Source organism: Pyrgilauda ruficollis, unplaced genomic scaffold (assembly GCF_017590135.1).
Source record: "Pyrgilauda ruficollis isolate IOZ18807 unplaced genomic scaffold, ASM1759013v1 scaffold120, whole genome shotgun sequence".
Taxonomy (NCBI): Eukaryota; Metazoa; Chordata; class Aves; order Passeriformes; family Passeridae; genus Pyrgilauda; species Pyrgilauda ruficollis.
The window spans coordinates 1,152,068-1,167,310 of NW_024510322.1; the positions used below are offsets into that span (position 1 = coordinate 1,152,068).

The following is a 15,243-nucleotide window of genomic DNA, read 5'->3' on the forward strand; positions in this document are numbered from 1 at the left end:
AATCCCACTGGGCTACACCCTCCTTTCAGGGAGTTTGCAAAGAGTGATAAGGCTCCCCTTGAGCATTTTTTTTTGCCAAGCGCCCCCAGCTCCCTCAGCTGCTCCTCATCAGCATTGTGCTCCAGATCCTTCCTCAGCTCCCTGACCCTTCTCTGAACTCCTCACTGTCTTGTGAGGGGCCCAGGAGCGCTCACTGTGGCCTCACCAGTGCCGAACCCAAGGGCATGGTCACTGCCCTGGTCCTTGGGCCACACACCTTCCAGCAGCCCAGGCTGCTCATCGCCACATCCAGCCCAGCAGTCGGACACCGTTTTCTGGCTGAACTCGAATGGTCAGTCATGGGAACAGGCTGCCCAGGGACGTGCGGGAGTCACTATCCCTGGAGGTCAAGGGCCGTCTGGATCCGGCGCCGGTGATGTGGTTTAGGGGTTACAGGGGCAGTTCTGGGCGGACGGTTGTACTGGATTGTCTCGAAGGTCTCTTCCAACTTTAATGACTGCATGAAACCAAGCCTTCTTGCTGCTGTGCAAACGAGGCACTTGTGGAAGGGCACCCCTATCCCGAAGGCAGCGCAGCGCCCGCCCCGGGTCACGGCCGCGCTCCCTCAGCCGCGGGTCCCTTTCCGGCGCCGCCCCGCCCGGCGCTGCCACATCCTCCGCTGACATCAGCCCGCGCCGCCATATTGAGCCGCCGCCGCCGCCAGCGCGGCCGCCCCGGGACCGGCCCGCTCCCCATGACTGCCCCCGGCCGGGGCGCGTAGGGCGGAGCGGCTCCAGCCCGGCCCGTCCCCTCCCCGAGCCGCCGCCGAGCCCCGCTCGCTCCCCGCCGCCATGACTTCCCTGACCCAGCGCAGCTCCGGGCTGGTGCAGCGCCGGACCGAGGCCTCCCGCAGCGCCGCCGCCGCCGATAAGGAGCGGGGCGCCGGCGGCGGCCCCGAGGATGAAGGGCGTCGGGACGAGTCCGGCGACGACGAGAAGGGCGATTCCAAGGAAACGCGGCTCACCCTCATGGAGGAGGTGCTGCTGCTGGGCCTCAAGGACCGTGAGGTGCGGCCGGGGACGCTGGGCAGGGGGTGCCCGAGCGGACACCGGCTTTTGGGGGTGCTGTGGGGAAGAGGAGCCTGGTGGTGGGATGGGGTCAAGGGCGCTGCATAGTGAGTGTGGCTGTGGGCTCGGGGGCAGAGGGGATGGGGGACGTGATGTGCCTGGAACAGGCTTGGTGTTTTGGAGGAGGTGGGGAAAAAGGTCACGGATTTTGGGGAGGGGGAACCCGGCAGAGTTTGTAGAGCTGCGCTTTGGTTGCGGGGTTCGCAGAGGGGCTGTCAGATGAATACACATGAGAATGAGTATAGAGGACCCGGGAGGACCTGGGTATGGGGGCCAGGGCTTCAGGCCAGCGTTGGACTCGAGGGCCTGGGTGAACCTGGCACATTTATGCTCATTCAGTTTATCCATGCCTCTAATGTGGGAGAGCCCTCTACTCCTGTGGGTTTTGTCAGTCAGAACTCTGGTACTTATGAGGTCCTCAAGTGCTCTAGGATGCTGAGCAGCCCTTTTCTAGTAAGACTTTGCAGAGCAATACATGTGAAAAATATCTTAAAACTGGGGGAAGAGTTATATGACAAAAATGGGCTGTGAGTAATGAGAAGTGTGTCAAAATGAAGAAATTGCATTATTATATAATTCTGTATTTTTACTGATTTAATTGCTTGATAGTTTGCCATGATACTGTGAGTGAGTCATTGAGGAAGGTGTACTTCCACCAGTGTTGGACTTTTTTTCATTTGTAAAAGGCAGTCAATATAGAAAGCACACACACTGTGAAATGAGAGTTATGTCAGGGAAGCAGTTTAATTTGATGTGGTGTATGATTAAAGGGTGATACATCCTTACATTAGTGGTACAGTATTTGATTAGATAGATGTGAGGTACAGTATGGATTTGATTAAATGACCAGCTTTTCTTTTTTTTGTTAAGTGAACTTGCTTTTGTTTTTTAATTTATGTGACAAGTAAATAATTTAATCCAGTTCATTGATTTGAATGGAAGTCTCTTGAAACTCTGCCTGTTCAGGATGACAAGATAATTTGGGAGGGAAGCTGGTAAGTTATATGTTCTTTGACAAGGCATTGCATCCACAATAAATTTACTGGTTGATAGTGAATAAAGAGTGGTTTTCTTGATTAACATTTGCTTTTTAACACACATCACAGCAGCAAGCCTGTCTGGGTTCAAGCAGCATTTGGACAGTACTCTTGGGCACATGGTGTGACTCTTGGGGGTGATGCTGTGCAGGGCCAGGAGCTGGACTCAGTGATCCTTGTGGGTCCCTTCCAGCCCAGTTTATTCTGTAACTCTATGATCTGTGTATGTACCTGCTGCAATAGCATTGTATTTCTCTCTCAGACTGTGTGTTTCAGAGCATATTCTTGCAGTCCCGTCATTTCAGGTGGACCTTGCCATGGTGTCCTGATAACCTCAGTAGATAGTAATCTCTGCTTCTGCGTGTGAAATTGAAGGCTTGTTGAGTTGAATGCATATGAGCATTTCTCTTTCCACATGCCTGAATAGTTGGGGGAAAGTAAGTTAGGAGTGGAAGGAGCAATTGCTGGCAGGATTGGCTTAGGATACCTTACCTTGAGGAAGGTGGTATAAACTGGGTGATCTTTCAACCTGTTTTTTGACCAGGATTGTGTGCTAAATCTGCTGAGTTGGTGGGCATTATGCTGTAAAGATAGTGAGCATTGTGTCTGCCAGGAGGAATATGTGGCACAAGTCTTCGTGGTATATCAAAAGGCAATAGTTAACATTGGGTCTGAAAGTCTGCCTTTGCAATGGTGTGCATCAATGTTATAAATTATCTGACTTTGGTAAGCAGAGCAGTGACATACATTGAAGATGATCTATTATTCCTTTGTCTAGAAAAAGGAACTGAATGGTTACGGTGGCTTGGATATCCCTAAGTCCCTTGAGATTTCGCAGTGGAGACATCGGACAAAAAGAATTGGAATGTCATCTCTAGGGCAGGGGGCTTAAATGCAAAAGCTGTAGATACCCTCTTTGTGAGCTTTGTTAGACATGAAGCGTTGGGATTTAGACTTTGATTTGGACCTGCTTGTGCCCCTGTGTACAGGGTACACAATTTAAACCATTTGTCATGTGTTTTACTTCCAAAACTGGAAATAAAACTACAGGCTTATTTTTCAATGTGAATATTTTTTGTTCTTTGTTGTTCAAATGATAAGTAAGCAGAACCAGCTTACTTTACACATCTGGAAATGTTTTTCACAAAGTCTTTACTTCCAGTAGAACTGATGGACTGTAGCATTTGAGTGAGACTTTGTCAAGAGAGCAAGCAAAGCAGAGCAATATAGCAATATCTGTAAAGTGTAATTGTGAAACTATATGAAGTCTAAGGGACAGGCAAAAAAAAAAGCTTGATTGAAAATCTGTAAATTTAAAGCTGAGACTATCCTTCCTGTTTATTCCAAGAGGATAAAACAGTTTAATGTTTACTTTAAAATAAAAAAAAAATAAAATATAAGAAGTAGACTGGATTGGCCAAAGAACATATAAATAAAAAATATAAAAACAAGGACTCTGTTTTGGCCAAAGAATATGTTTCCCTATAAATAGGTACTTTCTCAGAACACTCACTGATACATGCATTAATAACATAGCTTTCAGATTTTTAGGGAATTTTATACACTAGTGGATGTGGCTTAACTTCATATGAACTGTATACAAAATAGCTCACATGTATGGAGCTACCTTTATAATTTCTAAGTGTACGTGGATGAGTCTTTGCTATTAGACAGTTTTTCAGGAAGATATTTAGTGATGCATTGATGAGTTCAGTGTTTCCAGGAGATTGTTAGATATTCATGTGAATCTTGTTTCTGGGATGGTGTGATGGTTGTGAGCAACTACAGGAAGACTTTTGAGTTGTTGTCTGGTTACTGCTGCAGTATGGATTCAGTGATGCGAATTTCTGGCAGCTGTAAAACAAGCACACCACCCCTCAATCCCCCCCTGACATCTGAACACAATTAGCTGCATTTGTACATGCTTCTTTGACATGGCCTTTTTGTTTGTTAATATTGTGTCCCCCACCAGTTTGGCCTAATTAAGTAGTACCTAATGTATGTGTTCCGATTGCTCTTTTCCACCAACAGTTCTTCTTCAATCTGTATTTTCTGTGTACACATAACTATTTTTGTATTCTGAAGTCAAGATAGGTTATAAGGGATATGAGCTGAAATATGTGCTGAAATGTGTGCTTGCTTGCATAGCATGACAGATGAGGTGTCCTTGGAGGAAGAAAATACATTACTAAAATTTTTCAGGGAGCCATCACAATACCTGCATGTATTTGGAAAACCTTCAGAAACTTGTCTGGAAAAGAGAGTCAGGTTGATCCATTTAAAGCAGAGCAATAGCCAGTTGCTATAGGAATGAAAAGCATGCACTGAAGTAAACCAGTGCTGTATTAGGTAAAAACCCCAGTATTGTGATAGGATGGGTCAAAGCCACAGCAAAAAGAAGTTACAGTGGAGAACTATGGAAGCAAAAGAAGGGAGTAATAAATATTGGAAGTTATATTCCAACTTATTTAAAAATAATAGCTAAGAGATGAGTACAGGGTAGCTGTTTCATTACAGGTCCTCCTGGCATCTTGTAATTCAGTGCCATAAAAATGGAGAGGTTGTGAGGTTGTCCTGCTATGTGACTTGCTCCACTCAATTTCATCCTTGTATGGTTTCTTCTGGTTGTGGGTTTGGGTTGGTTTTTTTTCTTTTTCCTCCTTTTTGAAATTTTCTGTTGGCGATTGTTGGGAATCTATTCAAATATAGCAGTGCACTGAGCTGCTTTTATCCTTTATACAGTTGCCACAACTAAACAAATTGAAGCAGCTAGAGAGACCTGGCACCTACCAAGATAAAATATTTATTTTACCTGTAACTAATTCCTCACTTGCTGAAAGAATACTCATGTAAAGTATGCTGAAAAACACCTGGCTGCTGCAGTCTACTGCAACATTAAATATTTCTTAGATTTTTTACCCTTTCTTAGCTGAAGACTAAAATGTCATTTGTGGGAGTGAAATATTGTTAAATCACTTAATTAGGTACAGAAATTATCTTGGATCTTCGTTGCTTATGTTTGGCCCTCAAAAATTTTGTTTACTGCTGAAACTTTGATTTTGCAGCATAGCTTTGTGTCCAGATAGGTCACATGAAGGTCTCCAGCTTACAATATTTTTCATTGTATTGAAATAAGCTTTTAGGGAAGTAGTGTGCCTGCTTCAGATAGGCTATTTTGCATTGACCAGATTAGTATTAAAATGTAGTTTCCTTATTATTCTTGCAAATATAAGTGTCTCAATTGGTTTTTGAATTTTATATTTTAATCCTAAAGGTGCTTGAGTGAAAGGTGGCATGGGAATTTTGACGACATTCAAAATGTGAGTGTTTTTCCTGCTCTTAAGGTTTGACTTAGTGAAATGGATACTGTGATGCAGAAATCTTGAGGTGATTTGCCTTTGTAAGAAATTAACAGGTTTTTAAAAGTCTTCTTTGTATTCTTTTAGTCTTTTTTTGTCTCATGAAAACAGTTTCAGCAAGAGGCTGAATGTCGACTTAGAAGCGCCCAAGTTTTGCTGGAAAATTTCTGAGACAAACAAGTGTAACTTGAAGAGGAGTCCACTGGGAATTCATTCGCATTGCAGTTGAAGAGTGATGTATGAATGTGTTGAAACCTGGACAAAGGCATGCTTTTTCTCAAATGTTCAGGGCCTAATAACAACAAAGTGTGTAATGTCTGTGGTGAAAAATTCTTTCTTTCATAGTTGCCTACCTTTTTGGTCTTTTTTATTTTTGTATTTCATGTCTATAGATAAATGACAGACTAGGAGAAGATAGGAGGTGTAGGAGGAGGAGTACCCCAATTCTCTTTGCTACAAGATGGGTAAAGTGCCTCTTTACCATGCTGCTGCTGAGTAAATCCTGCTTTTGGGCTCTTTTGAGGCTGATTTTGGATCATTTGCGTGCAGTGGGTGTAGCTATCCCTGCTTTCATAGCATGGTTAATCTGTAATTGATACTATTTTTCTATGGATAGCTTTTAGTGTAGAAAGTCCCTTTTTTATGGCAAGCTGTCTGGTGTAGGGCAAAGACAAAAACAAATGTTAGAGCATTTTTAGTAGTGCTTTCCAGTTTTTTACATGCTCTCAGAGCTTTCAATTAAGCACTCTTAAAAATGTGCCATAACTAGTCTTTCTCTCCCTTTAGCAAGCTACTTTTATTAAACATTTTGAATAAAGTATATATATAAGAAAGTTTTGCTCTTTACTGCTAAAAGAGAAATAATAAACTGAAAATAATATTTTATATTAAAGAAGTAGTGTTTTTTTTTCAGGTATTTCTTAATCCTAATGTAGATAATCCTAATTTAGTGCTGTATAGATAGCATTTATTTCAATTAGTCAAGGTCCGTGTAATGGACTTCTTTGCAAGGGCAAATTGACCAGACTAAGTATTGCAGACAGTATATTTAAGAATTACTTTCCTACTAATATTTACTAATATTTATCTAATCTAATAATTACTACAGCACATACTCATCTCTGTGTTGCATTACTGGGAAGAGGGAAAGCTAGTTTGGAGTAAATGTGCTTGGTTTCCTCTGCACAACATTCTCAGTCTATTTTTTCATAAGTTTTAGTGAAAGAAGAAAAAAATTAGTTAACTAGCTATGTGCCACTTTTAACTGAGTTTTTTTCTGGCTTGCAAACAGGTCTTAAATAAATTTTAGTAACTTGCTTTCTCTCAGAAATGTTGATAAAATGTTACTGCAGAATGATTTCACATGCGCTTTTCAGACATAAGAATTCTGAGATTGCACATAAAATAGTTCTTGACTGCTCTTTTCCTCAGTGTACACTGTATGTAAGCCTGGATGAGTAGGAGCATAAGTGAGTAGCAGCACAAAATCACTGTGCTGTTGGTCTGAGTGTGAACCGGCATTGTGCATGCCAAGTCTTTCCCACCTCCCCCAGTAAAACCTGCTATACTAAACTACTGCATTTCACTTTTTTCTTTTTTTCTTCCTGTGTTTGTGGTGGACTGTTGGGATAATAAACCCTAACAAGCAAGGTCTTTATAATGGGAGAGGTGTTGTATTCAAAGCTCTCTTTTTATTTGTGGATTTTACAGGATTTATTCATCACACTGGGAAATTAGTTGTCAAGCTTTTAGCATATCTTTCTGTTGCTGACACTCTTTTAAGCACTTGTAAGCTGCTTTTTGCTATATACTTTCCAGTCATCTGCCTTTGTGGTCTTACTAAATAGCATGATGTAGTTGTGTTATTTAGACTCCTTAGCTGCCAGACTGTCTTTTGTACGTGGTTTATACCAGGAGGTTTGTATTTAGCTTGTCATTCTTGTACAGCACAGCACATTGCACTTCCATTTTTTTTGTTTCAATAGACACTTGATTTTACTGTGGCACTTCCACACTGGGCAGTCTCTGCTACAAGAGAAACATTCTGTATGTATTATGATGTAATTTCAGTGTTCTGTCTTCTGCAGTGCACAGTGACCCGGCAAGTATATGACACTCATTGTGTAGCTTGAGGTAAATGTCAGGTGGATATTCTGACTGTACTGCTCACTCAGGGAGGGCTAACTGCAACTACATTGCTTCAGCTGGATATTGAAATGGAACTCCTGCTTTAGTAGCTTCTGCACTCTCAGTTTACAGTTAGTATATGTTAAATACTAAATGGAGGAACTTGTTCCTTTCAGTGTGAGAACAGTGCAGTGGGTGGACTTTTTATTTAACTTCATAACAAAGATGTTGACGTGGCATTATTATGAGTTACTCTGCTTCTTGAAGATTGCTTGCACCTGGGCAAATGAAACAAGTGAGGAACTAGAAGCTTGTTCTGAAAAGAACTGAAAGGAAGATGGGTAAGATTTAGGCTAAGAGCAGAGGAATCTCTCTCCATTATGTACATGCTTTTTTAAAGACCCAAACCATGACTCTAGAATTCCATCCACATTAATGACCAGGGGTATATTAACCAAAATTAAGCATTGTGCACCTCCCCAATTTGAAATAATACAGTGTTTTACACAGTGTTTTTAATTGTGGCTGCTGTAAAAGAAAAGGTAGAAGAGAGGGAAGGTGTACATGTTTTATTTGGATGCAGATACACTGTATTTGTAAACCTGGAGGACAGAATTATAATTTTAATAAATGTGACCTGCCTAGTCAAAGTTAGTGAAACCTCCACCTCTTATTTAGTCAGCCTATAAGGGGCCTGCTTAGTCTGTATGAGAAAGAATTAATAGATTCAGGTTTTTCCTTTTGTTTTTAAGAGAAGTGTACTGGACCTGTCTGTGGTAGAGTTAATTTTCGTCATAGCAGCCAATATGGTGCCATGTTTTTTATTTTTGACCAAAACAATGTTGATAACACAAAACAGTGGTGATAACATGCACCGTGTGCTTTCTGTTGCTGAGCAGTGTTTGCACAGCATCAAGGCCACCTCTGTTTCTCACTCTGCCCACCCCTTCAGTGGGAGGTGCAAGAGGCTGGGAGGGGGGACAGCCAGGACAGCAGACCCCAGCTGACCAGAGGGGTACCTCAGGCTGTGCAGTGCCATGGTCAGCCACAAAAAGAGGGTGGAGAGAGTGGGGTGGGTGGTCATAGCCAAGGGGCCTCCTGGGCATCAGTCTGCTTGTGGTAGGTGGTAAGCATTTGGCATCACTTACTTTTGGGGTTTTTTGGGGTTTTTTTTGGGTGGTTTGTTTTGCTTTTTTTTTCACTTTTCTCTCTCTCCCCATGCCAAAGTGACTGAGAGAACAGTTTTATGGGACTTAGCTGCCACCCAGGCTCAGCCCAGCATTAGGGGACACTAAATTCTAACGAAACATTTCTTTCATATAAATGTTAGATTTTATGTTCAGTGACAGTAGGAGGTAGAGTAGAAATCAGTTTGTTGAAATCAAAGGTTATTGAACAAACTAATTACGTCTTAATTTTGCACCAATATGGAAAATAGAGATTGGACACTGATGGAAGGTGGCTTTGCAAAAGTCATGCAAATATTTGAAGTCATTATCTACATGTGTCTACAGTTAATCATGAAGAAAGTTGGGCTTCTAAGTTTGTCTTTTCATTTCTAAATGAGCAAACTCTTAAATGTTGATCTAATCAGAGGTCTCATAAGGGTTCAGCAGTGTGTGTGCTCAAGTTGCCTCCTCTTTAGAAAATGTATGTTTTTTTTATTATCTTCATTTTAATGAGAGATGTGCCTGTGTAATGTGTGTGTGTACGTGCTTGAAAACATGGGCAGTAACATCTGGCTTTAGTGCTTTCAGTGCCTGATAGCAGCTGCTGTGTGTTACTCATTCCTAAATGCAGTGGCAGGTTAATCAAATACCTGACAAGTTCCTTGTCAAGAATACTGTGCTTTGTAGAATATGTAAGCATGCTTTCCTGAAGTATTTCTGTGTTTGATTGTCAGAACATTTCAGAGATTTCCCCCACTAACTTTTCTTCTATTTATAACTAGAGTATAATTTATGTTCCAGTAAATGGCTAATGATTTCATTTGCATTAAAAGAGGAAATCAAGAGGGACTGGAGTAAAACATCAAAGTCCTTGCCTTGTAGTACTCCAGTAATAAACACTCCTGCACTCTGGCTTGACTTTTTCTTCTTAATTTTAAAAAGTTTCATAGGTTAGGATGTACCATTAGATGTTCCTGCAATTTTCTGGGTTGAGAAGGTGGTGGCTTACTTGTAAGGTCAGATTTGCAGGAAAGAGCTATCTAGTACAGGTTGAAAAAGACCTAATGTAATGTGAAGAGGAATCCAGTTTATTTAAATTGCACATGATTGAAGTCTGAATATTTTTCCTTTGACACATGAGAAAATCCAGAATATTCCTATAGCAGTGTTTTACTTGAATATTTTTTTAGTATTTACACATTTTGGGCATCTTGTTTTTTTGTTTTTAGTATTACTGCTATGTTTTCTGATGGCACCAACTTGAGAAGAGCTGTTGACCCCTGGAAGTCATAAAAGCCCAGCAGACAGACCTTGGCAAGTCGGAGGGTTTGATACCACCAGCTGCATGAAGTTTAAGGAGGGCAAGTGCCAGATTCTGCTGTTGGGGTGGGGCAACCCCTGATGTGGGGAGGAGTGAGATTCTGGGGATGCCGCAGGCACATGGCAGGATTGTTTGGGGTGTCCTGTGCAGGGCCAAGAGTTGGGCTTGATGGTCCTTGTGATTCCCTTCCACCTAAGGTTATGGCTACCGGATATAGGTTATGATGCTGTGATTTCTGAGGGATGACTGGTAAAAGGGATGAATGTCTCCTAAAATTATTTTGTTTTCAGAATGTCTTCAAAATGCTTTTTCCAGCTATTTATTTTACTGTATCTGAAATTCCTGTGTTGCCCATTTTAGAGATACCTGAAAAATGAAACTCCCACTTTTGGTAATTAAATCTGTTGTTTGTCTATATAATACACAGAAAATAGCCTTCTCTGAATGCACCCATATCAAGTGAAGCTGGGTCATGTATTTAACCAAATATTTTAAAACAGGTTGGTCTGTAGAAGCAGTGAAAATCAATATATGACAAGACAGTAGGTATGAAAACCATTTAGTAAGGAAAATGGAGGGTTAGTATTTTAGAATTTGCTAATAATTAAGAATTTTATTGAAACGTGGTTGTCTGAACCAAATTTCAGTTTTGTGTTTCAGGATTGCTTAGTGTCTTGGAATCTAAACATAGGGGGAAAAAAATGCATGTGTTCTCAGCTTAAATATCATTATTGTATTCCAGAATTGTTTTGTGCAGGATGTTTTTTGTCTGTCTTGTTTGATAAGTCCATTGATGGGGGAAGACATTGAAACTATTATTGAAGAGTTATTCAAGCAAGACACCCTAACCCTGAACATTTGATTTTATTTTGGGTTATGGCCACACAGTTCCTTGCTGAAAGAAGTTGATTTGGGACTTGCCAAAGAATGCTGCCAGAGAAGCTGGACTTGGTTTTCTGTTTAAATCTGTCTGCCATTGTGCAGTACTGCAGTGTCATGGAGTATGAGATTTTCTTAGAGGTAATAAATTGATAGCTATTAAGAGCTAATAAACTGAAATATATATGTTGAATGTATATTAGAAAGTAAGAATTTCTGGGTCATTAAAGCATATGCATAATTTGATTATGTCAGCTTGTCTTGTTTGAGACTTACTGCCTGCTGCAGCTTCTGTGCTGTGATTGCATTCAGGTTGATATAAATTACAGTAACCTGCATTGGAAGGAAAAGAACAGATCTTTTTGGTTCCCTGAAGATGAAAATGGATCAGTTCATATGAGATACGTATGATGAGAGCAGTCTTACTTTTACCTTGAGAATTGAAGTAATTTTGTACATTCCAGCCTGTTCAAGGAATGCTGCAATAGTTTTTCCTTTTCCTTGCCTGCTGTAATTGTTTTCTGTTATTTGCATTTTCCCACATTCCTATAAATATGTTCAGTTAGGCTGGCAGAAAGACTTTTAATTGGTTCTCACTGGACTTGGAGGTGCTTTATATGTTTATTCAATCTAAGGCTCCTGAAGCTGAGTCAGAGGTTCACAGAGGTCTGTATAAGGACCTAACTGAGGTGGAACAAATGGTGGCTGGCTGCAGAAGAGGAGTTCTAGCATTGACCAGCATTTCTGTTTGTCATTGAAAACCTGGAAATGTTTGTGGACTTTTTTGCATTTTCTGCTATTGCATTTCAAGACCAGTTTGCCTGCTATTATGCTGTGAAGCTTCTTGTAACAGTATGCTGGAAGGAAAGACTGCCCTTTTTTTGTTTGCTTGTTATTTTAAGGGTTCCTAATTTCTAAGAGATCATCTAAAAATTATGTAATTTAAGTTTTTGACTGAAAAAGTCAGGTGTCAGATTTGTTGGATAAATACTTTATAAAACACACTCAGTATTAAGTTAAGCATGCATAGCATCAGTCTTGCTGACTCTGACCCCTTCAAGAGATGCAAAACTATATTAGTTGTATAGAGTCATGACATTCCTAAACAAATTACTAACTTTTAACAGCTTTTCATATCTAAAGAATCTGTAAACTTATTGCGGTTTTATTGCCCGGTAACTCAGTTACTGACTTCGATTTGCCTGTGATTTCTGCTTGTATATATGTTACTGCAAAGAAGATGTTTGCTTACCTGCAACAGTGTCAGACCATTTGTCTTTCTGCAATCAGCAGTTCCAGTCAGCAGTTTCACCTTCAGCTAGGAAGGATATGAACAGAATCATATACAGGTGTTAGAAGACAATGCTCCATACTGTTCTTTGTCCTCTCCTAGTGCTGTCAGCTGGTATCTCCATTTAATCCGAGAGGACGTAGTGCTTCCATTACAGAAGAATGCTGGTGATAGATGCATTTGGAATGCTTAAAATTAGTCTTTTGGGTCACCAGAATTAATTGAAGTTCTATGCTAAAACATTATTTATAATAAACCAAGTACTGTTGTTATCCTTTCTCTATATGTTCTGCTTATATTTTGTACTTTGCCTGTTTGGATTTGGGAGCAGCTCTAAGGGGATGTGTTGTAGAAGTTCTTCAGGTGATGTAAGTGCTTTTGAAAATTCAAAGTAATATTAGTAGTTGTAGAGAGACTACATAAGGGAAACAGTGTATTAAGATGGTGGTTGTCTTTTTTGAGAATATGATAGCCCAATGCCTTTCACTCCACTCATACTCTTCATTAAAATCAAAATACTTTTAGGCAGTGTTTGTTTCATGAGCAATCATAGCTGTGAAGCAGATTAAAGTTGTAAAGTTGCTCGTGACCAATTCTTACATTGGAGATAGGATGCAGAGGGAAGGAAGCAGACATATCTGACATGAAAACTGTTGCAGACCAAAGTTCCTAATAACTCTTCATCTGCTGCAGAGCACCTGGACAGTGTATGCTGTTAATCTTTTCCCTTCTGTTCTCCCCAGCTGTCTTTGTCATCTCAAAACTACTACTTCAGGAAGGAACTTGTTGACTAAAAAAGTGACAATTCTGTCACAATTGTGATTAAATCTGTTATGAAATACAGCTTGCCACAGCCTCTATTTCAAGATAAATTGTCTCTGATTGTCTTTTGCAGTAGGTTTCAAATGGGTGACAGATGATGATTTTATATTTTGTTCTCTCTCTACTATGTGTTGGCTAATAATAGGCTAGTAGGTGCCTCTGAAAGAACTTGCTGTTGCTTCAGAGAATCAGAAAGGGATGCTATTGCTGCCTTGTTAGATTTAAACAAAATAACTTCCAATTTATGATTATCAGGGGAGTCTTGCTGAAGTCCAAAATGGGGAGCTACTTTTTGTCTTTCCTGAGCATATTTTGGTCATGAGTGGCTTCAGCGCAGGTATCACAATAATATACTTTTTTTTTTTCCTCTGTTCTTTGTCCCACATACTAAGTTCTAGCTGAAACTATTCAGGTTATAAAAACTATTCAGGGTTTGAATGCAGTTTATCTATTGAAGTGTGGATTGTCATGGAATGGGATGTTGTTACATTTTGCTGTCTTTTCCAACTACATTCTTCCCCTTTTCCACACTATCTCTGAAATTTGTTAACTTGTGTGGTGAATCAGGTGAGGAAAATGTCAGTTAGCTCTCAGAAACACCACTTATTCATCTGGCTGACTACACAAATGCTCCTGTGGGCTCAGGCGAGAGAACAGCAGTGTGCTTCCATGGAGTGAAGAAATGCTGTGTCTTTAACAGCAGTTCAGGCTTTGGACTGCTTCCTTAGTTTAGTCCTCAAATGGCTGAAAATGAAGTTATGGGGAAGGACATACCTTCTCCAGATACATGCAGGGTCTTGTGCAAGGCTAAAATGAGATGTAGTGACATTGATTTGAAAGGTCAGTAAAACTGAAATTAATCTCTCCAAAGTAAAAAGTAGTGATTCAGGGTTGCTTGTGCTGGGAAAATAATTGAACTCTGGAGTATCATTTTGTCTTTTTTCTTTTCCTCCTGTTTTTCCCCTAGTGTTGCTCCCTGCCACCCTTAGTACCTCTAAGAAAAGAAGTTTGAATATGTGTATATATATAAAACATGAGTCTTTCTCAAAATTAACTACACACAGTGAGCATGCAGGTACATTTTTCTTCCATGACACTGCTATGTAAATGCTAGATGTAAGTAGACTCTTTGCTAATTGTGCTATTCAAAATGAAAAGCAGCTCATACAAAATTTAAACCAGCAGATGACTCAATTTACCTTTTCCAGTCCTCCAGGTGATCTGAACTGACTTTGAAAAGTTTTTTTTTCCCCAAATTCCACATTCAGTTTAGTTTGTCCGTCTCAGGCTTAAATTTCTTGACAATTGTTTCCTCTTATGCTCGTCTGAACAGTAGAACTGAACATTGTGGTTTTATCTGTTCCCAAACTATGTATTTATTATTCTGGCTTGTGTATTTGGCAAGGGCCCCTCATTGGACTTGCAGGTAATTGTCCTCAGTAACTTTCCCTGATGCCAGCAGGCATGGTGAATTTTCCAGTATGTTTGTCATCTGTGATTTGTGAGAACATAAAAATAGTCTGCCGCACATTGGAAAGGATAGATAGCAAGGAAGAAACACCTGTCTGGGAAAGCTCAACGCTTGTTTGTATATAAACAAATCCATAGTTTTGTGTCTCAGAGCTTTTATGTTGCTACCCCCAGCAGAGTGTTTGAGTGCCATCTATGCCAAAATAAGGAAAGTAACAGCAAACTCCAGAAAGTTTGGGAAGTGTAATTTTTATCTTTTATCATCTAGGTAGAGATTTTTGCAATTTTTTTAATCAAAATATATTCTAATAGAGAACAGGGTACCTGTACATTTAGAATTTACTGTTTACTAATGTGAAAGCTTTCTTTAGCCTGGATTGCACCTCCTGGCTGAGAAACCCAGAAGCTAAGGATTTGATGTCTTCTGACAAGACTGTAAGATTTATTACCTCAGAGCTGGGACTCGCGAACTCCTCAGGAGTTGTAGTTGTTCACTACTGCTTTCTGTTAGTTGGCCAGTTTCCCTTCTGATTGAGCTGCCATGACTGGAAAGAGTTTAACCAATATTTTATTTGTTTCGTCTGTGCACAAAGTTTCAGAAATTGCATTATTTACCAAATTTCAAAGTCTTTTTGTTTGTGTCTTTCATAATAGAAAAATTT

The 15,243-nt window shown here is 40.3% G+C and overlaps 1 protein-coding gene across 1 annotated transcript in view; it reads left to right on the forward strand.

Annotated features, from left to right (window-relative positions):
- The first annotated feature begins 682 nt into the window (after window positions 1-682).
- Window positions 683-15,243, forward strand: part of GOLPH3 (golgi phosphoprotein 3) — a 29,104-nt gene continuing 14,543 nt past the window's right edge. The window contains exon 1 of the mRNA XM_041490204.1: window positions 683-1,046. Within this exon, the coding sequence (XP_041346138.1) occupies window positions 831-1,046 (216 nt within the window). The 5' untranslated portion in view covers window positions 683-830. The remainder of the gene's footprint in view (window positions 1,047-15,243) is intronic.